The sequence below is a fragment of the Nelusetta ayraudi genome, unplaced genomic scaffold (assembly GCF_046127955.1).
Source record: "Nelusetta ayraudi isolate G7.1 ecotype Tasmania unplaced genomic scaffold, CSIRO-AGI_Nayr_v1 ptg000027l, whole genome shotgun sequence".
NCBI lineage: Eukaryota > Metazoa > Chordata > Actinopteri > Tetraodontiformes > Monacanthidae > Nelusetta > Nelusetta ayraudi.
The window spans coordinates 333,636-357,500 of NW_027466077.1; the positions used below are offsets into that span (position 1 = coordinate 333,636).

At 50.0% G+C, this 23,865-nt stretch overlaps 2 protein-coding genes and 1 long non-coding RNA gene across 4 annotated transcripts in view; 1 reads left to right on the top strand and 2 right to left on the bottom strand.

Annotated features, from left to right (window-relative positions):
- usp44 (ubiquitin specific peptidase 44) lies at positions 1–7,395 on the bottom strand. 2 transcript variants are annotated; one of them, XR_012927111.1, is made up of 7 exons: positions 7,234–7,395; positions 3,290–5,011; positions 2,185–2,383; positions 1,970–2,078; positions 1,404–1,651; positions 1,089–1,278; positions 1–888 (listed from the first exon to the last, which is right to left on the bottom strand). XR_012927111.1 is itself a non-coding variant. In XM_076029923.1 (6 exons), the coding sequence occupies exons 2-6, from the start codon at positions 4,874–4,876 to the stop codon at positions 1,154–1,156; spliced, it is 2,268 nt and encodes a 755-aa protein (XP_075886038.1). In that variant the 5' UTR covers positions 4,877–5,011; positions 7,234–7,395; the 3' UTR covers positions 1–1,153. The 2 variants fall into 2 exon arrangements, 1 of the variants encoding a protein (XP_075886038.1); XM_076029923.1 differs by having other exon boundaries at positions 1–1,278.
- LOC142890709 (uncharacterized) overlaps positions 6,732–23,865 on the top strand; it is a 17,771-nt gene continuing 637 nt past the window's right edge. The window contains exons 1-2 of the long non-coding RNA XR_012927112.1: positions 6,732–7,196; positions 23,689–23,865. The exon at positions 23,689–23,865 is cut by the window's right edge and continues 187 nt beyond it. This is a non-coding gene — a long non-coding RNA (uncharacterized LOC142890709). The remainder of the gene's footprint in view (positions 7,197–23,688) is intronic.
- ntn4 (netrin 4) overlaps positions 15,982–23,865 on the bottom strand; it is a 22,103-nt gene continuing 14,219 nt past the window's right edge. Inside the window, exons 5-10 of the mRNA XM_076029924.1 lie at positions 23,681–23,865; positions 18,761–18,974; positions 18,574–18,668; positions 18,183–18,251; positions 17,419–17,592; positions 15,982–16,891 (exon numbers count right to left, since the gene is read on the bottom strand). The exon at positions 23,681–23,865 is cut by the window's right edge and continues 1 nt beyond it. Coding sequence (XP_075886039.1) covers positions 16,752–16,891; positions 17,419–17,592; positions 18,183–18,251; positions 18,574–18,668; positions 18,761–18,974; positions 23,681–23,865 — 877 coding nt within the window. The 3' untranslated portion in view covers positions 15,982–16,751. The remainder of the gene's footprint in view (positions 16,892–17,418; positions 17,593–18,182; positions 18,252–18,573; positions 18,669–18,760; positions 18,975–23,680) is intronic.

A 23,865-nucleotide genomic window follows, 5' to 3' on the forward strand; every position in this document is an offset into this window, starting at 1 on the left:
TTGTAGAAAAATGAAAAAATATTCTCATTTTATTGAGGTAATTTTTCTCTCTAAAAAAAACAATTTGAGGTAACAATTTGCATAGTATAAATTTCACAAATTTACACACAAACACACTTGCAAACATCCATGAAGTAACCGAAATACCAACAATGGAGAATGTGACCGCTGAAAGGTCCCAGACAAAAGTGTAAAAACTGCAGAAAATCCTCTTAAGTCGTCGCACTAAAGTGATACAACAAATGTCCACATATTTTTTTTTTTTTTTCCAGATAAAACTGCTGCTGGTGCTGAACATTCAAAACTTGTAGGAAACATTGAACACAGTCAGTCGGCCTCTTTTCACATACATTCACAATCCAAATGCTGGTGTGGACTCCTGATTCGCTGAATTGGATACCAAAGTATATAAAGGGTAAATACAATCTGCCTTAGGCACAAACATTTGTGGTTCAGCCTCTGGAGACGGTTACATTCTAGAACAGATAGGTGGCAGCATTTAGCCCCGACATAAAAAAAGCACCAACTGGTGACCAGTCCTGACCTCGTCCCAACACTCCAGATCCCCTCCAGACTTTGGCTTCCAGTCGGCCAGCTGTTCCATTACCTCTGAGGGATTCTGGCAGGACGTTCGGATTCAAAGATTTTTTTCCTTCTTCAGATTGTTAAGATGAATTCCCTCAAACTGCGCCGACAGACCTCTCTCTGGCTGTACGTTAGTGCATTTCTGACTTTTGAATGGTTAACGTTGCCGTTCAGGTGATGGAACGACAGTGTTTCAGCCCTACGACTAAAGTGACTGAGAGACATTAAAGTTGTTTTTTAAAAAAACACACTCACCCCAGCGCCACCTGATGGCCACCGCTGAGACACACCTTGGCTGATACTCTGTATAAAATACAAATATACATAAATCGCAAACCTTACCGTATCTCTTCATATATATATAAAAAAAAAAACGTACGTATGAACAGCATTTACAAGTAAATCATAAAGTAAAACCGACTAAAAGAGTCCTTCCTTTCCCGCATTATTATTTTCTTTTCGTAAAATAGAGCCACCCTCCCAGGATATAAAAATGCCCAAACCGAGGGGAAGGAGATGTGGGAGCAACAGGTGGCGCTGTGCTGAACTTTAGACTGAGGGGTGGCCCCTATAGTGGCCGGTCTTTGTCCTGAGATACTCGCTGGGTGTAGAAGAGGATGTAGGCCTGGGCGCGGCACACCTCCTCCACCGAGCACACGTTGAGTTTGGAGTCGTTACAGTGAACCCAGAAGCCTGCAGGAGCAGAAGAATCACACAGGAGACGCTGTCACACACACACACACACACACACACACAAAAGGATCACAACTCCAGTCTGACTGGACGGGAGAATCTTGCCGCTCGTCGCGCTCACTCACCTCCTTCCGTGTTGTAGCAGTAGGAGGTGTAGTGGCCGGAGCCGAAGCCCTTCCCATGATGCATCACCACCGCCGACAGGTCGTACAGGAAGTGCTTGGGGCGCGGCGAGCCGGGGCTGCTGGGACTGGAGCAGGGAGACGCGAGTTTGGCGGGGGGGGCGTCCCGGCAGCAGTACGGCTCCATGTTGAGGCGCTGGTCGAAGCTGACGTGCACGCCGATCTTCTCCCGGTGGTTCCGCCCCGACCACCTGAGGACCAATCACAGCGGCCAGGGAGAGTGGAGTTACAACTCGGACCGTAAGAGGGGGTGGGGAGAGGGTTTGCAATCAACTCTGCGGTGGGACCACAGATGTATTATAAGAACTGGATACTGCACTGGCAAGACGGTGTCGTGCCGCTTTTTCCCAGTGGCCATTCGAGGTACTGCAGCAAAAAAATCCTATGGGCCCAGAAAGCATTTTCCCCCATAGACCGCAATACAAAAATAAAGGCCTTTAAAACGGCTGACAGGACAGGAGGGGCCGCCATCTTGGAGTCCGGGGGCCTGGGCGGGACGTGGGTCCTACCTGAAGCGTTTGAGGTGGAGCCGCAGGACCTGAGGGAGCTTGTGGACCATCAGCTGCTTCCGAGCTTCGGTCAGCAGGACCGACTTGGCGGAAGTCCTCCGGCGAGCAGCTGCCGACAACAGAGGTACAAGTTCATCAACGCAGAGGTCTGGACGGGCCGACGCCTGAGCTGACGTGAACACCTGCCAGCGACGCCAACGCCATCTGCTGCTCACCGTTACAGTGGTCGCAGGCGTAGATGTTTCCCTCCAGCGCCTCCGTCTCGGTGAACTTGGCCAGCATCTCCGTCAGGTGGCAGGACGCCTGCGCCACCGACTCCCTGCTGTTGCTGTGGTAGCGCTCGGGGAACTCCAGCGACAGGTCCCAGAAGGGCTCCACGGTGTTGGAGCGCTGCTCGCACGCCAGACACGTCACCTGGAGACGGAGGGCGAGCGGACGCAAGCGAAGAAGAAGAAGAAGAAGAAGAAGAAGAAGAAGAAGAAGAAACGTGAAACATGAGATGAGTGCAGACGGATGTGTTTTGCTTTTAGACGTCGCCACAAGTCGGTGTGCAGATGCAGCAGTGCGCGGTGAGAGGAAACCCCCTCACACACAGGCCTCCATTCAGCATGAGCAGGTGTCACTCTGTGAGTGTGTGTGTGTGTGTGAGAGAGAGAGAGAGAGTGAGAGCGAGAGAGCAAGCGCTAATCTCTGATCAATCTGCACAAGCCCAGTGTCTCAATACAGTCACGATGACGAATGCACAACTTGCTTCTGTGGGCAAATATTTTCAAACATGATTTTTTTGTTATATCTAAAGAAAAGGGGACACTGGTTGTAGGACTGAGGAGTCAGAAATTAGACACCTTTCATAAAAAGCATATTTAGAGTTATTGAACAAAAGTGTTTTTCTTTGCTGCATGATTACAGATATCTTGCTTCGCTATCTATCTGCAGTGTAGTTCAAAAAAAAAATTGCACGAGAAGTCAAATTTTTGACTGGTAGTGTAGTTGTATGACCAAATATGATTGAGGAGTCAGTAATAAAAATTAAAAAAAAAAGGAATGTCCACTGAAAATTTCATTCAATAAGCACAAATAAATAAATAAATAAAAAAGCTACAAAGTAAACATCTAAAAAGATTTGTGTGTCTGTGATAGAAGACAAATACTCACAATCGTATAAATTAAGATTTGCCAATGAAATACTGCCCCTGAGGTGACAATCAGTCACATCAGTTTCCAATAACAATATTTTTTGGAGTATCGCGTGTGTGTGTGTGTGTGTGTGTGTGTGTGTGTGTGTGTGTGTGTGTGTGTGTGTGTGCGTGTGTGCGTTACCTGGCTGAGGAGCTGGCCGTGGAAGATGGTGTTGACCACGCTGAGCACCTGCTTGATCAGCCGCTTCTGCGTGAGCGGGACGCCGGCGGCCGTGTGTCCACCGGTGCTCTCCAGCTCGCACTGCACCTTGTCCAGCAGCTCGCACAGGAACTCCTGGGCGTCCTGCTGGGCGTAGCCGCGGAACGCCGGGATGAGCTGCCACACCGAGTGCAGCATGGCGAAGGGCGAGACCAGCGCCCACTTGCCCGACCACATGACCTGGAAGAGGGTGTGCAGCTCGTGGCAGAGCGAGATGTGCTTGGAGCTGGGCTCCCGCGGCTGGATCAGCTCCATGCTGCGGCCCCGCGGACAGGCGGCGCCGCCGCCGCTCAGCCCCGAGCCCGAGCCCGAGCCGGCCTGCAGGCCCTGCCTCTGCGAGGAGAAGGCGGCGGAGCGGGGCGAGGGGGAGGCGGTGGCGGCGCCCACCAGCTGGCCGTGCACGGCGGAGGCCAGCAGCTCCAGAGCCTGGGTGAGGTCCAGGCGCAGGAAGCACTCCCTGAAGACGTGCAGGTGGCTCAGCACCTGCAGGATGGAGTTCATGTAACAGGTGTTGCCCAGGTTCCTCAGGCCCGTCACGCCTGGGGTGACGGTGGGCCGCCGCTTGAAGGGCGAGCCGCCCTCTTTGGCGCCCGGCTGTTTGCGCCGGCTGGGCGTGGCGGCGGTGTGGGCGGAGCCGCCTTTACGTTTCTGTTTGCTTGCCGCTCGGCTGCGGGACGATTTAGGAGGCGGCTGGAGCTTCTTGGTCCGAGTTCTTTTCTTGCCGGGAGGGACGTGGGTCTGAGTTCTCTGTTTCCGGGTGAGGGCCGGGCCGGCGGGGCTTTTGGCCTTGACGCCGACCCTCTGGGACGGTTTCACTGTGGCGACCGCCGCCGCCGCGTCCGCCGCCCGCTGGCTCTTCCGCCGCAGCCGGCGACTCTTCCTGAGCGGCGCGTTCTCCAGCTCCTCCTGCAGCTGCCTCTTCAGGGCCCGCCTCCTCTCCCTCGCCTCCCGCCGCTGCTCCTCCTCCTCCTCCCGCCGCAGCTCCTCCTCCGCCCTCCTCCGGCCGCACTCGGTCAGCACGAACCAGTAGCGGAAGACGCGGCCCATGAGCGCCCGGCGGCGGTGCCAGAGCGCCGTGAACATCCTGTCCTCGTCCCTCAGCTGCAGCTCGCGGGCACCCGACGGCATGACGGCGTCGGCGGCGGCGCTGGCCGAGCGCAGGGTGCGCCCGCTGCGGGTGGTGACCTCGTAGCGCTGGCTCTGGATGGCGCTGAGCGTGCTGCGCAGCAGTTTCAGGTCGCCGGTGGCGTTGTCGTTCAGCACGTAGTCGTCGCACAGGTAGCAGAAGACGTAGAGTTCGTTGACCTCGATGGCCAGCGGGTGGCGCTGCTGCTGGAAGTGCTGCAGCGCGTGCTCCTCGATGTAGCGGCCGCACGCCACGTGGGCGCAGCCCAGGCAGGCCCACACCGACTCGGTGGTGTTGCAGTCCACGCAGTGCCACTTCTGGGGGTTGAGGATGGAGTGGTCCGCGGCCAGCCGCAGCCGCCCCACGTGCTTGCACCGGTCCATGGCGCGAGGTGGCGGGTAGCTCGGGGGAGCCGGCCCTCTGTGTGCGAATCGGTTGGGGTGCGTCGACGTCTCAACGCTGGCTTCACGTCACCAGGGCGCGCTGACAAACGGGAGCCGCCCGGGACATCGTGGGTTCTGGAGGAGATGGAGGGAGACACACTGGCAGTCAAAACCCGCTTCTTCTTTATCTTGACTACTGTAGAAACATACCAAAGACATCAAATATATGACCAAGATATGTGGATTAAAAAAAAAGTTGAATACCTAAATGTGTTATGTTACATATATTTTATATGCAGGGTGGCTATTCTAGATCATCTACAATATAAAACTTGTTTGAGTTATTTCGCACTTTTCTCTTTCATACATATTCCATACGTGTCCATTCACAGTTTAGATGTAAACAGTCCTGAAAAAGAAAGAAAAACCGTGAAATCAGAAGTATGTGTCCGAACTTTTGACTGGTAGTCAAACTTCTTCTCACGCCTCCCTCACTCACACTCACACTCGGAACATATCAAGACGGCAACCTCGATATTTCCCCTGCTGACTCATCGCACCTTGAGACGGAGCTGTTATCTTAAACGCGCCATCGCTGTTTACGAGGCTCCAGCTTCACGCGATCCACCGTGTGGCGTCGTGTCGCGCCACAGGCAAGCTGTGACATTTGCTCCTCCTTTTAAGCCAAGATGGAAAAAAACAAAACAAGCAACGTGTAGACACGCACCGACTGCACCCAGCGTCGGCCATGGACTTCCCCAAAGAAAACACAAAACGTTTCAGCAGGGATTTTATGGACCTAATAAGAGAAAATAAAAGAGAGGGCTAACAGGATATGAACACAATTTCCTTGACGCGCCGCAAATAAGCAGCAGGAGGAGCAGAAGCAGGAGCAGCTCCCGCATTTATTCATTGTGATTAGTTTAGCTCCCAACTGTGGGAAAGTTCTAAAACAATAGTTGTGGATCAAAAAAAAAACAAAAAAAAAACCCCACAACAATCAGGCTCCACGCTCATCTCTGGGGGGGGGGGGGGGGGGGGGGTCAGGGCTCCTCGGCTGAGACCCTTCTGTGGGCTGAGCCCTTTCGACCCCAACTGGGCTCAAAAGAAGTGAGATTATCCAACAAAAAAACAGGGGAGGGGGACCGGGCTTTAAGTGGCGCGTGCACTGGTCACGACAGGACTACGTAGTTCTGCTGAGGAAATTAGAGGGAATGAGATCTCACACACGCGCAATAGTGAATCGTCAACCAGTTTCTTTCCTCTTTCTTGCTTTGATGCGCCGCATTCAGTGGAAGCAAATTCAATTCATTCAACAGAAACGTTGTCTGAATGAGTGTGCTCGCGCTTTGTCACATAAATCATCGACTCTCACTCTCGTGCGATATCTAAAGGTGATCCAGTCATGTCGCTCACTAACTCAGAGGCAATCCGGGTTTATTGGTTTTGAAGTGAGGAGATTGCTGTGATAATAAAAGCTGCCGATTAACGTGGCGCAGTTCCCTCGCGGGTTTTTCCTTACAACCTGTGTGTTACCCAAAGTAAAGAAATCTCCAACTTTGGACATAAAATAACCGCCGCAGCGTCACGTAAACATGTGCATTTGGCGCCAATTTAAAAGAAGAAGAACAAGAAGAAGAAGAAGAAGAAGAAGAAGAAGAAAAGAAAAGTAGTTTAAGCGTAGTTTCAGCAGCGACCGAACTGGTTCGTCCTTGCGGCTCCTGGAAGCCTGAACCGCCCGCTGACTGTCTGTCTCAACTCCCCCGACTGTCAGGCAGCTTCCCCGCTTCTGCCAACAACACACCGTGCGACCAGTACCGACAAGAGACCAGATCCACTCTGGCTCTGGCTTCCAGAACAAGTCCAACTCGTCGGTGAATAGCCGCATAAACATAATGTCGCTAGCCGTCGCTAGCAGCGTCATTGAGACAGTTGGGGCTGTTGGCTGACAAAACATCAAGAACAGAGAAAATACTCAATTGGCAACAAAAAGAAAAGCGTGCAAATGTGGGTGATAGGAAACGTCTACATTAACAGTGAAGTGTGCTGCTGTTGTTTTAGCGCTGCCCCGTCTAGTTTTATTTATTGGGTTAATTGCGGAGATGAGAGCTCCACTAGCTGCCGTGCTAACAGTAGCCCGGGCTCGCTGGCTGGCTGACTGGCTACTGTTAGCCCGCCAGGCCGTTATCCCAACAAGTTCACCCCGGCTCCCGGTGGACCGGACCGGGGCTTGCGCTCTGGAACTGACACCGATAAGCGGCGGGTTCGGTCGGGGAGCCCGGTCCGCCCGGCGTCTGGACGCCCGAACCGCAGACAACGAGTGAGTGTTGGTGGGGGTGGCAGAGAAATGAACGTACCGCGCGAGCCTCTTCCTTCACAGCGGCGTCTCCCGTGTTTCCAACATGATCGCCATCTTGTCAGCCTCTTGTCGCGTGGTGTTTGCTCTCGAGCGCGTCCTCGAGACGTGACGTTGTTGTTGTTGTCATTGTTGTTGTTGACGACGACGACAGGAGTTGGGCTACTGAAGTCATATTTAACCATTCACAATTTTCAGTCTTTACGTCGCTGGTGAAACGGAATAAATTGCGAGAGAGGAACTTTGCACTGGTGTTGAACTGACGCTGACGTCTGCAAAGTATTCGTCGTTGCTGTCAGTTTATTTCAAGGTTGTTGTTTGTATTTTTTTTTGTTTGTTTGTTTGTTTGTTTTTGTTTTTATTATCCTCCCGGGACCTGTTTCCTCTTCGTGCGTCGTCCGTTAAGTATTGTCAATTGTCAGTCTCTTAAGGGACTGACGTACAGTCAGTTTTGACGCGCTGCTGACAGATGGAAGTAATGCTGTAATTTGCCGCTAGAGGGAAGTGTTTTACCATCAATGCGTTTTTGGCGCCAAAGCGACGTTTCGACCAAATCTAATACAGTCAGCGTCATTATTTTAACGTTAAGGTTAATATTAAAACAATGGCCGCTTTTTGTTGATTCAGCATCAAAAGCGGGCAAATTTTTAAAATGACGTGTGGAAATCTCTTCCAAGAAAGTGAGTTGTGCACTGGAAACTGGTGGATGAAACTTGGCCTTGTTTCTCCTCTACAGTGTTTCCTGACTGAGCTTAGCCGCTGTGCCAACCACTGCACGTGCGGCTGTGACCACTACAAGTGTTGTGCTGCAAGCTTAAATGTTTCTGTGTGATATATGAGGTGCATTTGACTGTCATGAAACCTTTACCATTCATCCTGCTCAATATTTTCCTGCATGCAATCGTGCCTTTGGTACTACGCACACATTCTGCTCTTTCATGTGTTGGGATTGTGAATACTGTATGTTTTGGGACGTTACTACTTTTAACCAGAGTGGCTGTGACCCTGAAAATCCCCTTGGCTCGTCCCGAACATGCGTCCTTCTTGAGTTTGTGTTATTGTGTGCAGATGCGCCCTCAGGCATTGCGTTCCAGTCAACAGTGTGCTGCTGTGTGGGATGCAGGTGCAGCGCTGCATGCTGGTCAATGTGGGCTGGTGGCACTCACTGTGGAGATGCTATCAGTGTTTTCTTAGGAAAACAACACTTTACCCCTGGCTGTCAGGAAGAGGGACTGCATTTTTTTTCAAACGCAAAATAAATGTTCTTTATTTTTTTTTATCCTCGTACTTTTGCTTGATCTGTGTAGTTTTATTGTGAGTTTGTGTTCAGGAGGTTTGGTTGTAGAGGTTGTATAGTTCCTCTCCTATAATGGAAGAAGTAAATGACGTTTGGTTCATCTCAAGTTGTCAAAAAAAATAGTTTGTTTCAAACTTTCAGCTTGAAATTTTCTTTCCGGAGAAACACTGCAGTTCAGAGATAAAAACGCGTGTTTGTTGATTGCGTGGCAAACGACCCTGTTAACATAATAACATTAACAGATCGAAAATGATTACCGAATTTGAGCTGTTTAGAGAACGCACTCCAGTTGTTTTGTTATTGTGCGAGGAAACAGGTTAACACAATGAAATTAACACGCTGAAAAGACTCATATCGCGCCCTAGTGTTGGGGAGGATGACAAGTTCCTGTGAATAATTCTATTTTCTCAGCTGCATGTATACTGGGACAAGGAGAGAAGTCCGATTAGACGAGAAAACAGAATTTTGAGCATAGCTCGATTAAGCTGTGCTTGTAAAGTTTGTCACTGATCTCGACACTAGTGTTGAATGGGTTTGATGTTGAGGTAATTACGAGTGTGCGACCAAAGGAAGACCATTTTTTTCTCTTTTTTTTTTCAATTTTTTTGGGGATATACTGCCTGAAGGAAAACTTTTGGCGTTAACACCCTGATTGCACATCAAGAATCCTTCTTCTGGTCGTGATGAGAAGCGAGGGCACCCGTGCAAGCCTCTTTAATAGGTGTGTGTGTGTGTGTTTGAGAGAGAGTGATTAGGGGGCGTTTGTGAGTGACTTACGGCAGGAGGTATGTGTGGATGCGCCAGCCGATGCCTGTGAATCAGCGCCGCTAATGTTTTTCTCCCTGCGTGTCCCTGGGCCTTCGCCACCGTCGTGTCCGCACACGCCGACTCTCCCTCCCTCGCTGTCGCCTTTTCATCTGCACTCTCTCTCCCTCGTAAACACACATGCACACACGCATGCACACGTGCACACGCACACTTGACTGCTACCGATTGTCTGTGGACCCGCTGTGGATTCCCGCTCGGTATTTATCTTCAAAGCTGCATCGAGTCGTTTCATTTATTTCTGGGGGAGTCGAGTCGAACTTTAAAGACTCTGAAGCTTTGAAGCTTTTTAATTTTTGCAAGCTGTGCGGTTTCTTGCAAATACTGTGTTTTAATAAGATGGACCGGTACAGAACCCTTACCCGGCAGTTAGTCACTCACAGTTTGGGGCCCTGTTGAGTCGGCTGCTGCACAGAGTTGGGATACAATACAGAAACCTGCATTTTGTTGACATACACTACCAGTCAAAAGTTTGGACACACCTTCTCATGCATTTTTTTTTTAATCTTTACAACCACATCCACTGCAGATTGATACTGAAGATATGAGCAAGATTTATGTAATTATGCAGCAAAGAAAAACATTAAAAAAAACTCTAAAGTGCTTTTTACGAAAGGTGGCTATTAAGTACGTGCTTGAGTTATTTTACACTTTTATTGTTTCCTACATAATTCCATGTGTTCCACACGTAGTTCTGATGCCTTCACTGAGAAACTGCAACGTCAATAGTCATGAAAATGAAAGAAAAGACATTGAACTCATAGGGCGTCTCCAAACTTTGACTGGTTGTGCAATAAAATGATGTCAAATACGGGAGATAATGGGCCATTTGTTGACTTCATATTGCCAGCCATTTATATACCTCATTAAATCATAACTCTGTGACCTTGAATTTAATATGCAGGATCCAGGTGTAACCACATGTTCTTCTATTGTTTGTTAGCGCAAGCTGTTACAATAGCTACACGGCTCAAGGACAACACTCACACACATTTTCATACCACACTTGAGTGATTCTGTGGGAACAGTGGTTGGCCTGTTCTCCTCAGAGATAACTGGCCAATGAGAGCCAGATGCCAACCTGTGTATGGGACAGTCTCAGCCCAAGAAGATAACTTATTATACACGAACATCAGGGCTGATTCTGATGGAGATCAAGCGCTGCTTTACTTTACCTGTGGCCTAAAAAAATACTACATCTGTAAACTGAAGATATCTCTGGTTTGTTATGGGCTTCCAAATAAAGCAAGTTATCCAGGAAACAAGATGCTAATATTATGCAGTTGGCCTGAAAAGAAGTTTGATAATGACGCACTTTCATGAGCGCACTTCTTCTGCTTTTTATCTTTTTTTCATCCTCCACTCCAGAGGAGCAGCCTTGCAAATCAACTCTCCAACAACCTGCGCGACAGCATATTTAGCCCTCTGTTGACAGCCCCTTTGCTGCTAAACCCGATGCTTTGTCGGACCATCCGCTTGTTTTGTGTATCTCACTGCAGTTTTGCTTCCATTCAAGGGAACACAAAGGTTTCCCCGCAGTCCGTCTTCCCCCCCCCCCCCCCCCCCCCCAGCAGGCGGTGGGCCTGCTCAGGTGCGACTGTGTGCAGTAGTAAAATGTGCGTCGGCGAGACGATAACAGTCATTAGCAGTTTAACAGTTTCACAGTGAGTGTTTTGTTTTTTTTTCCTCCCAGAGAACTGAGGATCTGTGCGAGCTGTTTGTCACCGGCGGGGCGGAGGCTTTCAGTGAAAGGAAGCCCTTCCGCAGGATTCACGCTTGCGTTCCTGCAGCTGGACACAGTGTTTGGTTTTGTAGCGGGTGAAAACACAGGTGTTGCCGATGGGCGGGGGCGCACAGACGCCTCCTGTAATTTCTGCCCCCCCCTCACCCAACCCCACCCTCTCCCAGCCTGTCAGCCTGTTGTCGTGTTGATATGTGGGCTCCTCCATAACGACGACTCGGTGATATCAGCCGCCTGTTTGCCGCATAATAATCTGCAGCGGCGTCTCAGCCGCTCTGCTGCTATGTCAACACGGCTGTCTCTGTTCTGGCTTGCTCCGCTGCTCGCCAGGTAGAGGAACATTCCTGATGTTGGTGCGCGTGTGTGTGTGCGTGTGTGTGTGTGTGTGTGTGTGTGTGTGTGTGTGTGTGTGTGTGTGTGTGTGTGTGTGTGTGTGTGTCTGAATTGTTGTTTTTTGTGTGTTTTGTGTGCAATTAAGGAAAACCAAAAACATGGTTGCTAAGGATGGAGATGTTGTCTTGTCAGGTTGTGGTTGTAGTTGCCCAAATTGTTTTTGTTTGACGTATCCATCTGGAAGACAGGCTGCTTTTAGCAGTTTCTTCCTGCTTTTGGTCGCACGGTGGCACAGTGATTCGCCTGGCTTAGATTCCAGGGTCTTCTGGGGCCGTTCTGTTGAGGAGTTTGCATGTTCTTCCTTTGTCTGCGTGGGTTCTCTCCGGGCTCTTCGGCTTCCTCTCACTATCCAAAAACATGCATAGAAGGATATAAGGTATGAATGTATTATAAGAACTGGATACTGGACTGGTAATATGCTGGCGTGCCGATTTTTCCCCAGTGGCCATTCGTAGTACTGCAGCAAAAGAAAATTCCAAGGGCCCAAAAAGGATTTTTACCATAGACCGCAATACAAAAATAAAGGCCTTTAAAATGACTGACAGGTCGACTGTGACCTGAAACGCGATTCATAGTAAATCTTTCTATTTCTCTAAGGCTGCGTTCAAACTGCAGGCAAATCTGATTCAAATCAGATTCCTTCTCAAATCAGATTTTTATACCTGACTGTCCACACTGTTTTTAGCAAGTGTCCAAATGGGATCTAGGCTCTGTTCAGACTGGGCCACATTATTGACCAATCTGACAGGTTGCTGTAGCAACGACGTCAGAGTGGAGACGTCGTCCAACACGTGTACTGTGTGATGCCATATAATTGCGACAGCGGCACTTGTTGCGATACATGCCCTCGAGCTTCACTTGAATGGAGTTATCTCCCCACAGACTAATGAAGCAATGAGTTTCCTCCTCTGTTTTCTACTTCTTCTGTCTGCTCCATTACATTCCATCTCCGCACCTGGAATGGCGCTCTCTGGCCTGGCGCATTGGATCATGCGTTGCGTAGAGTGACGTCATGGACAGTCAAAACCAATCGGTGTGTTTGGAGCTGTTCAGGCTGTTCAGACTACAAAAGAGCCATCTGGTTTCAATCTGAATGGGCTACATATTTTGGCTGGCAGTCTGAACGAGGCTTAAAGCAACTCTAGGTAACTTTTCGACCATAAAATTATGATTCCAAACTCAGTAAAGCGTTAGATAAACGATTAATAGGATCAACGGCGCCGCCTCTGCAGCGAGAGGGGGGGTTGTGCCGGCTGGAACTGCACTGCGTGACTTTCAAGCACAACCCGACACGCCGGACGAACCCGTTTACGGCAACGTCACACGTTTATTTAGAGGCAGTCTTACATACTACTATTACAAATTACAAATACATAAGATTGTAAAATGACGGAATGGAACCCAATAAGTAACCTCGATGAAAAACGCGTAGCAAACTCAAGTTACCTAGAGCTGCTTTAAGTGACTTTCTCTAGGATCGTTCTGATTGGCCAAATAGATCATGTGAGTTACAGAGGCATGATGGGAAGTGACACTACTGCACATGCTCTATGGGCCCATTAATGCGGAAGTCGAAAAACTTTTTTGGCATATGCCCTGGGTGAGCAACTTCATTGAAATGAATGGACGGCCATCTTGGAGTCTGGAGGTGTGATATGAGGTGAATTGGAAACTCTAAATTGTCCATAGGTAGGTGTGTGTGTGAGTGTGAATGGCTGTTTGTCTCTATGTGGCCCTGCGATGAAGTGGCGACTTGTCCAGGGTGTCACCCTGCCTTCGCCCGAAGACAGCTGGGGGAGTTTCCAGGAGAACCACAGCATTGAAAATGGATGGATGGATTTGAGCTTGGCAAGATGGATTTTGGACTTGAAATCCCAGCTGCCCCTCCAAGGTTAGGCTCTGGAGTTGGCCGCTTACTTCCTGCGCCATAATCTTCTCATTTCCTCTGTAAGTGAATCACAGCTGATGGGATAATACTGAGCACATGACTGACTTATCCAGCACACACTTCCTCCGAGCGCGGCCCTTAGAGGAAAAATCCCCTCTGGCTGGGGAGCTGTGGGTGCTCGGGGCGTCCGTCTCGGGGCGATGGGTGCTGCCAAATGCAAGGGGGAGGGGGAAGTGGGGGCTTGGTCGGCGGAGTGGGGGGGAGGGGCTGAGTGGGGGGAGGGAGCTATTGTGACTCCCATCAAGAGGGGAAGGTTGGTGGGAGGGGGGGCGGTGAGGAGGTTATTGTCCCACAGCCTGCAGGAGCTGCCATGCACTCCGAGGCCAATAGCAACACAAGAATGCTGACGGGACAAAGGCCATAACTCCATTCTATACTAGCACAAGTGGGGCATTGTGCTCATACAGGCATACACACACACAGACACACACACATGCATGCATGCATCCATCCATCCATCCGCCGTGTCACTACAATACAACACACACATTCACATGAATTATACACCGAGCAAGCTATGCATCTGTGCAAGCATGCAAAACACTCATTCATCAACTGCTTTCCCACACCATGAATACACACACACACACACACACACACACACACACACACACACACGTACATAGGGCATCTCCGTTGTGGGCTCAAAGTGGCCAGTCAGTCAGGGGACAGTCGAGGTGAGATGTCATGATTGATCGCTGAGGCCCTCTTGTGATTGGCCGGGTGCAGAGAGGGGGGTGGGAACTTCTCCCTTACTGGCACACGCTGTAGCTGCAGATTATGTCATTAGCTCAACATCACAGCGCTCCTCCTCCAAAGCATTTTTGCCTCCTTTATCTTCACTGTATAGTTCTGGCGTTGCGGTGGAAACGTGTGTGAGGCTTTTGGTGGTTGGTTCTGGTTCCAGTTGCGTTAACAGAGGTCTGCCAGCATTCAACCCAAGGAGCTGGAGACCTCCAAATTTCAGGTCTAAATTCATTCTGATCCCTCCGCATTTGAAGCCAAACAAAAAGGGGCGGAGCTCCAGCCGGAGTGCAGCTGTACCCGTGGCTGTAGCTCTGCCTGTAGCAGCATTGCAATGTTTCTGTATTAAAAGAAGAGCAAAGACCTTGACTCACTGACAATGGACTTTGTGAAGCGAAAACGCTGCCCATTGGAAGTCTTGAGCTGTAACTAAGTGGCTCCACCGTTGGTGAAGCTGGTTCAGGCAATGTAGGGAAACATCTTGCCTGAGTATAAAGTCATAACCTTCACAACGTCTTGGCAAAGTTGCCAGTCATCCCAACTGAGACAGGGTGCGAGGTGTGGACGTCCGGGAAGTGAGTTCCTGGAGGTCCAGACTTCCCTCCAGTCTCATTCCTCTTCCCTTATGGACCCGTTCACCCGCCCCTCCCTCGCTGTAGGCAGCTTGGCACAGACCTGGACGAGCCGTAACCTCTCTGCCACCCATCTGTGAATGGGCTGCAAATGAGGAAACACGGTCAGCAGAGGGCAGCAGAAGGCACTGGGGGGCGAGGGCTGGGGGTTTTTGACGTTGAGAGGGTCGGGGTCACCAAGCGGGTGAGCGACCTCCGACCCCGGGCCCACAGCGGAGCGCCGCTCGACGTGCCAGGAATGTGTCCACACCTTCTGGCCACGCACGTCACGGAGAGTTGGTCCCTCCAAACCCAAACAGAGCGTGTGTGTTCCCGGACGCAGGGGAGAGTGTTTTGGAAGTGAGAGCGATGGATGACTTGATGTGAGGCGACACAGGAGGTGTGTGTGTGTGTGTGTGTGTGTGTGTGTGTGTGTGTGTGTGTGTGTGTGTGTGTGTGTGTGTGTGAGAGAGTGTGTGAGAGTGCGTGAGAGAGAGAGAGAGAAAGATCAGCGTGATGAGGACATTTCTTGACCAGTTTGTGTGGAGAGTTTGGAGGCCTCCTTCCTCTGCGTGCTCCACCTCAGCTCAGGTGTAAAAAAGAAGGCGGAGCTTCCTGTGCTGATGTTCAGGTGAAGGACCTGATCCTGGAATCGGTGACGTCTTCTGCTGTTGATTCTTCTCATTTTCCGGTGTAGATACAGAATGTGTCCAGGGCTACGGAATGTGTCCAGGGTCTTTTAGGACAAACTCTATTAGGACAAACTGGATCGCGGTCGGATGGATAGATCTATCCATCCGACCGCAATGTAGTTTGTCCTAATAGAGTTGCCGTAAGGCGACACATTCCCGGACACATTCCGTAGCCCCGGACATATTCTGTACCTACACCGGCTAAACATCCCGCCATCTCGCTGGTGCTTTGGGTTAATTTGTTACCCATTAAACTTACTGAACCAATGGCATCGCTTTACTGCTGCAAGCCCCTCCCCTTGGTCCAGGTGGGGGGGTCAGGTAGTTAATGTTTTCAGCCCATCACCTGCCTTTACTGTCCCGAATTCCTGCAGACCTTATGACCCACCCACCCACACACACACACACACACACACACACACACACACACACCTGGTGTGTTTACTGCCCACAGGTGAACATGAGTCACAGGACTAAACAGAGGCAGCCAGTGGCGTGTTAGTGTTATAAACTGGAATGTTCCTTTAATATTAACCGCATAGAAAAAAACCCAAAACTGAACGTAGAGAAAAGAACGGACAATGTACAAATAATACTGTACATGAGCACAGAGGAGGGAATAGCAGGAGACGGCTGGAGTAGGCGGAGTCGTGATGAGACGAGGCGTCGGATCGGTTGCAGGTTGAAATCTGGACTGTGCTCGTTAAACACCTCCGCATTCACACACACACACACACACACACGTACACATACTCTTATTAAAACACAGGCAAATACATTCAGGTTGGGGGTAAAAAGACCAAACCCCTCTCGCTCCAGTTTTATCTCACACACACATACACGCACACACACACACATTTTGTCCGCAGCCAGAGTCCCCAAGATTGTGTGTGTGTGTGTGTGTGTCACTCCTTTGTGTCTTAAGTGCTGCAGTGAGGAAAAAGTGTGTGTGTTTTAATGTGAGTCAACAGCGTCTTGTGGAATCCCTCAAAGAAAATAAAAGTGCAGAGGAGGAAGACGGACGAGTCTGTAGGCGCTTTACTCTCATTGGACGACAGCAGAGGAAGTTTAAAAAAAAAAAAGGCCCGGGGAAGGGTGGCTTTGAAATCTCAGTTCCAGCTGCTCCGGCGTTCTGCCAGGAGCTCCCGATGATGACTCCGGAGGACAGGAGGGGCAGCGCGGTATCGTCGACAACAGTCTGTCCCAGATCGGGCGTGTCCATCTGTCCTGTCCTGTCCTGGCTCTGCCCCCCCCGCCCATGGCCACGCCTACCAGTTGCACTCCTTCTTGAGCAGCGTCAGCACTTTGCGGCCCAGGCTGGCGCTCCAGGGCTTCACCAGGCTCTTCATGTTGACCAGCAGGCGGCCGTGTTTACGGTCCGAGTGGCCCGCCACCAGGTACTCCGCACCTGGGGGTGTAGAGGGAAGGGTGGGGGGGTGGGGGGTCAAGGTCACTTAACACATCAGGGAAAACATATTCGGTCAAAAAAATAATTTCTGCTCTAAATCTAAATAATCTGCAATTATTAAGGATGTTGTTTGGACTTTGTTTTAATGCTCTTGGCTTTCATAGAATCTCTGGAACAGAAGTGTCTGGATTGGTCACTCATTGGCGCTTTATTAACAAATCTTTATCTTATACATCCTATGAAAAGTTTGGATGAAAAAATCTTTGATTTCACAGTGTAAAAGTTTGACTTCAGTGGAGAAAGTCCATTTCTCAGGGACTATTTCTTGCGGCGGAGTGATTTACTAGAATTAAGAAGCCACGTGAGGTGGTATTTAGTAACAGTCAAACTTTGACCTTTTGTGATGAGTGCAGGAAGTTTTGGGTTGTTTTTCTTGAACTGTGTGCGCGTGTTTGCGGGCATGTGTGTGTGTGTGTGTGTGTGTGTGTGTGTGTGTGTGTGTGTGTGTGTGTGTGTGTGTCTCTGACCTGGGTTGAGGATGGGGCAGGTGCAGCCCCGTGCCGTCCAGGACTCGGGGTAAAGGGTGGTCCGACCCCGCTGTATCTTCACCTTGGTGCCCTCGCTGAGCACCTTCTGAACTTTGACCTCCACCTCGGCGTGCGAGCCCTTATCGTGCGCCGACAGCACTCTCACCTTTAGCACTGCGGCAGAGAGGGAGACGAGACGTGATTGGGCCGTCCTCTCGGCAGAGTCTCAGGCATGCGTTTCAAATCGCCCACTTATACGTAGCCAACTACGTCACGGCGCCGTTAATGATGTCATTGTGGTTGCATTATTGAAACGTCCTGTCGGTAGGTGGTAATTAATAATTAGATATTAATTATACATAAATATTTTATATCATTAATTATTCTTATAGAAATTAATTCACACATATATATGCATTTTCGTGACAAGTACATATTATACTAAGCATCTTCCCACGTTAAAAAAATGACGCTCACCTTTTCTACCTAACGGTCAGCGCGAGCGCAATGCTTGATGGGATGGATATATTGCCGAGTTAGTGGCCCTCGGGTTGTACGCTACTTTTAGCAATGCATTGTGGGATACATGGAGTGTTTCAGGTCACAGTCGTCCTGTCAGCCGTTTATTTTTGTATTGCGGTCTCTGGGAAAAAGGCTTTTTCTTGATTTTTTTTGCCGCAGTACCTCGAGTGGCCACTAGGAAAAATCGGCGGAGGAGGAAGAGGAGAAAGAGGAGGGAGAGGAGGAGGAGGCATGTCCCTCACCGTAGGCGTAGTTCATGGTGCAGAAGAGCTTGCTGTTGGTCAGCGGCTGGTCTCTGCACTCGCACGTCTCTGCAGGAGACAACGCCGCTGATTAATATCGTAATGGAGCAGAGGCTGTGCGTGTGTGTGTGTGTGGTCTCATAGCATCCTAAGAATGTGAGCATGGTGTGTTTGTGGTTGTGTGTACGTGTGTTTTGTGTCCAGCGAGGAATGTGTGTGTGAGAGCTGCAGTTACACAGTGGCACACGCACACATTTTTGTTGCATGTTTTTCTCCTCTGAGGTTTTCATTACTTTACCATTTACGCCTGGTCACTGGAGTGTGGAGGCGGAACAACACGCACGCGCACACACACACACACACACACACACCCTGAGTCTGTCTGTCTCACCTGAGTAGTGCAGGGCCGACAGCAGCTCGTCTGCCCTGAAGATCCTGGCCGGCTCGCTGGAGTTTCCCTCCAAGTGGTGAACCTCCAGGTCGGAGCTGCACAGAGACACCAGAGTGTCATCCAGAATCTGGACTCATCCCACCGATTGATTCATCGATGGATCAGTCATCGATTTAAAATCGCTCACCCGAACATGCAGTCCCCAGTGAAAGGGTCGCAGTCGCCCGCGCAGTCGCACGGCCGGCAGCCGTACTCGTGGAAGCCCCAGTAGCCCACCATGCACCTGTCGCAGTGGGCTCCGCCCACCCCGGGCTTGCAGATGCAGTTTCCGTTGGACGGGTCGCAGAGGGAGCCGTGGACCTCGCCGAAGGCCATCGAGCCCAGCGGGTGGCAGCTGCACGCTGGGGGGGAAAAAAGACAGAAAGTTTGGGACTGAACGACTCATCCCTCGTGATCTGATTCAGTCCGACTGACTCGGTGTGTTCAGAATAAAACAACTCAAGAGGCGGAATAGAACTTTAGCGAAACTGAAGGGCTTTGAGAGAGCGGCTCCCTCTAGTGGATGCACTCTTTCTTGTAATCGCCATGCCCACAATATAGTGTGAGTGCAAGAGTGTCGTGTGACGGACTCATAAATGAGCTTCGGGTCCAAAGGTCCTTTAATGGCAAAGTTAAGAGTGTTCTTTCCATTAGAAACTTGTCACTCATGGATGTTTTTTTCTTTTGTGCTTCCTGTAAGTGCAGCTCTTGAGTCAAAGGGCCCTCGGTCTTTGTGATGACACACACACACACACAGACGTCTTTTCCAGTGTAGTGTGTTTCCTCATATTCTGTTCTTTACACGTCTTCCAGAAACAATTTTCACTCACACACACACACACACACACACACACACACACACACACACACACACACACACCGGCAGTCTAAGAAAACTCATCTCCTCCGTCCCCATAAATCTGTCCCTGTCTCAGGGGCAGACAGGAGTGGGAGGGCCCGATGAAGGAGTGGTAGAAGACGAGTGGAGAGACACCAAAAGTGTGTGTGTGTGTGTGTGTGTGTGTGTGTGTGTGTTTATGATTGTGTGAGATTGTGTGCGTGTGTGTGTTTTAGCCATTTCTCTGCTGCTCAGCGGAGCCTGAAGCCCGACAGGCAGTAAATGAGTCCTAACTGCAGAGTGGACTGCTGCACCTTCACCTCCTGCTCTCCAATGATTTTCCTGTGACTCACCGCCGAGAGAAGAAAAACTCACACGGCTGCACGTGACGCGTCTTTGTAACCTGCAAATTCTCACCCACAGCCTCAGAAACGGAGGTTTCGGCGTGTCGACGGCAGTAAAAACCTTCTGTGTCTGGCGCTCCGAGGTCCGGTTGTAAAGTCTGGACGCCTTTACGGCGGTTTCACACCTCCGTTTTATCGCCTCAGTGATTCCGCTTGGCAAAAACTGGAAGTGGACTGGACCCTCCAATTGTAATAAACGACCTCATATGTCTGTGTTCCGAGGCGCCTGACGTCTCGATAAAGGATACATTTAAGGGTATTATAGCACCGTAGCCATTGAGCCTTTGACATTTTGACGTTGCTGGTTATGTCTGTTGATTGTTTGGCAAATAAAGGCACTTTTTTTTTTTAGATTGATTAACGCAATAAAATGGGTTTGAGAAGCCACTAATCAATACAGTTGGGTGAATGTGTCTAAAAAAAATTATTGTACTGAACTACAAAAGTACCTCCTGACTAGAGGCGTGCAGTTGTGTATTTCAGTCAGTTGATTGGAAATGAAAAGGTCCTGTGAGTTTGATTGAAGATTTAACAGGAAGTCCATCAGCAAAAATACATATGCATTGTATTGATTTAACGTTCACTCGGCGAGCTCCAAACCAGACAGTCTATCAGATGGATTCATCCTGGGACAACACAAGATAAGACACAACCTGTCGTAAGAGCCGGGCAACATCAATAAAGCCCTAAAGATAAAAAAAAAAAAAAAACCTCGGCCGAGTTTATAGCGGCGAGCTCGCGTGAAGTCCCAGAACAATGTGAATTTACCCGCTCGTGTGCAAGTGAGTGTGCGTTTGCACATGTGTGCATGCATCCAGTTCTGTCCACTCTGTGTTTTGTGTAGTCGCAGCATGTGTGTGTGTGTGTGTGTGTGTTAATGATTGAGCGAGATCACAACGCCATAAAGCCTGAACACGTGTGACTCTTCGCTGGCTGCAACGCGCATGTATGTGTTTACCTGTCGGTGTAGGAAGACTCTCTCAGTGTGTGTGTGTGTGTGTGTGTGTGTGTGTCAGCTGCCACGGCCCCGCTCACACTGGGAACTGGGCGATCGTGTGCTGAGAACATGACAAGACACCTGCCCCCGGGGAACCGGCGCAGGCTGCAAATTCCCCACATGTACACTGATAATAGTACACTATATCTCCCATCACCCCACCCTAAGACCCCCCAACCCTACCCCACCCCACTAAAAGACCTCGGTGTTTTCTTACTCGGGCCCCTCGAGGGCCTGGTATGAAAAAAATGTTCCTCACAACGGAGGGAAATTCCTCCATTGTCAGCGAGCGGCTGCGGAGGTGGGATTTCACAAGCTGCCACAGAGGTAGCAGAGAGAGAGAGAGAGAGAGAGAGAGAGATATGGCCCCCTCCATCAGTCAGTCATCACTCTATCACCACCACCACCCCCCTCTTTACTCACCCCCCAGGTGGAACCTCAGAGGCCGACATGGTGACACTTGTCGTCCTTTGAGATAAGAATGACTGCAGCGTGCAGCAGGTGGACGTGACGTGCACGTCATGTGGTTGCAGTCGCGGTACTAAGAGCCTCTAAAGGTCCTTACACACCGGCCAATAGTGAAAGTGACGCAAATAAAAGCCGCGAAAATGTGAATTTTTCCCCAGCGTGAGGTGAATATGCGCATAAAATACGCTAAGCGAATAAAGTTGGCGCTCTTTCTTTCACACCGAAGGAGAAACAATGGAGTCGACTACACCCTCAAGCGATGATGTACTGGTGATGGTTGAATTAGAAGTCTTTGGGGACACCCAATATTGTTCTTGAGAGAGGAGATGGGTGAGTTCAACATGACGATCCAGGGGCTGAAATTTTACCCGGTGAAATTTCACCACTTCTTTTGAATGTCCGTCAACTGGCTCCACGTTTGCAGAGGGAGAGAACAAATTACCAAGAGCCGACTGATCTGAAAAGTTTTGATGTGACATCATCGACATGCCAACGTCATTTTGATTGGTCAGAGGTCTAGCCGTTCGCCTTTTCGCCTCCGTTGGGGTTTGTGGAACTGTGTGTTTGTCCTTCTCAAATTGCTCAAGTTGTTTTTGGGTACCACTATTTCACACTGCGTTAATGCCATTTGTTGGCTTATTCGCAGACATTTTTGATGCCTTCAAATGAATAACAAACATCATTTTGTCTCGGAGAAATAAGCCATAGGACACGGCCAGCTGCGCAGAAGGCAGACGGAGTCGAGGCCTCGTGATGTTTTCGACAGTCTGCTTTTTCAAATTAAACACCGACTCAGACAGACAAACAAACGCGCACTCAGACTCTGTAATCAGGCGGCGAGAGTCGGTCCAGCCAGCAAAACCCTGCAGGACCCAGGATCGCATCGCATCGCATCACACCGCATCGGACGGATAATCAGAGGGAGAATGTAGCTCACGGCCCCGTGTTTACCGATGACTATCGCATGTTTACGCAGGAGTCGTCTGGTTTCCCCGGGGGAGGCGACACCGAGCGTCACCTCCGCGAGCATCCACACTCACACACACACACACACACACACTCACGCACACAAATGCGGAAAAACAGCAAAACAGGCGGAAGGCTGCCAGTCAAACCTTGAGTCAGGACGTAGGAATGTCGCCGTCTAAAGATTAACTGTGGTGTAAACGCTGGATGCACACGGCCACGCCCCCCCAAGCACACACACTCACACACGCACGCACACACACACACACACACACACACACACACACACACACACACACACACACACACACACACACACACACACACACACACACACACAACCCGGTGCCCATCAGAAATCAGCGCTGGCCAGCACGTCGTGGCTTGCGCTCTCCGTCCTCGGCATTCCAGCTGCAGAGCTGCCGTGCCAGCGGGACGTACGTGAGCATCAGCTGCGATTCACGGCGGTGATTCATGGTGATTTGTGGCCTTTTCACGACGTGTTAGCACGTCCCAGACGTGTTGGCCAAAACCACAAAGTCGTGAATTTAACCGTCTCCACTCGAATCCTGCGCTAGAGTTTCTGTCTTGCTTCTCATTTCCCGCAATGATTTCATTTGATTTTTCTGGCTCATTGCATCAGCGACACCGGTGCGATAGATTTGAATAAAAGTAGATTTTACAACTCTAGCGAGCAACAGAAAACACACAGTATTGAACATTTGCTGAATGCCAATAGATTTATGAAGTCATCTTTGAGAAATAGAAGGGGGAACGCCCAATACTGCTCTTCCCCAGGTCACTGAACCACAAAGCAGCTGGGAAAAAATGATGAAAATGAGTGCACACGTGGCCATGAGAAAAACCATGTGGGAAATATTGTTGTGTTTTTTTTTAAGATTTTGACTAAACAAATATGACAACTGACTAATGAATTGATCAAATGTCACTTTTGATTTTGCAAAGTGAAAGCATTGAAATGTGTGTGTGTTGGGTGGGGGGTGTCAGGCGTGAGGACTGATGCAAAGAAACGTAGCCCAGTACATTCATTGTCAATCCAGTTGTGGTGCTGATGATTAAGCCCAAGCTTTTCATCAAAATGTTGCGTCCAGCTCAGCTACCACTGCCAGTGTTTTCCTGAAATAGGTGTTTGGAGGATTGAGGAATTCCCTCAGAGCCGGGTCGCTCGTGACTGTTGAGCCTGTTGTAGGTGGAGGTTTGTTGTCGTGAACGTTGTGCAGCTGACGTTGTGCAGTCGACGCGGACAAACCACTCTTTGTCAGACCCTTCGCGCTTATCTCTGCAGAATCAGCGCAATCAACCGCAGATCCAGTGTGTTTACCATCACGGCTTGTTTATAAACATGACGTGTGTGTGTGTGTGTGTGTTTCTTACGTTTGCAGGAGTCCGGGTGTGTGTGCGCCCTCTGGGGGTCCCTGTAGAAGCCGAACCTGCACCGCTGGCACTGGCGGCCCTCCGTGTTGTGCACACAGTCGCACGCGCCGCCGCTGCGCTGGCCGGACTGGCGCCACGCCGTCCAATCAAAGCGGCAGCTTTGGGCGTGGCCGTTACACTTGCAC

Bases quoted from the DNA above. Each gene is read 5' to 3' on its own strand.
- usp44 (XM_076029923.1), bottom strand. From the start codon at position 4,876: ATGGACCGGTGCAAGCACGTGGGGCGGCTGCGGCTGGCCGCGGACCAC. The intron at 2,079-2,184 runs GTGAGCAGCAGA...TGTTGTCGGCAG, and splicing joins CGCCTGCGACCACTGTAACG to CTGCTCGCCGGAGGACTTCC. The intron at 1,279-1,403 runs GTGAGTGAGCGC...CTGCTCCTGCAG, and splicing joins CTGCTACAACACGGAAGGAG to GCTTCTGGGTTCACTGTAAC.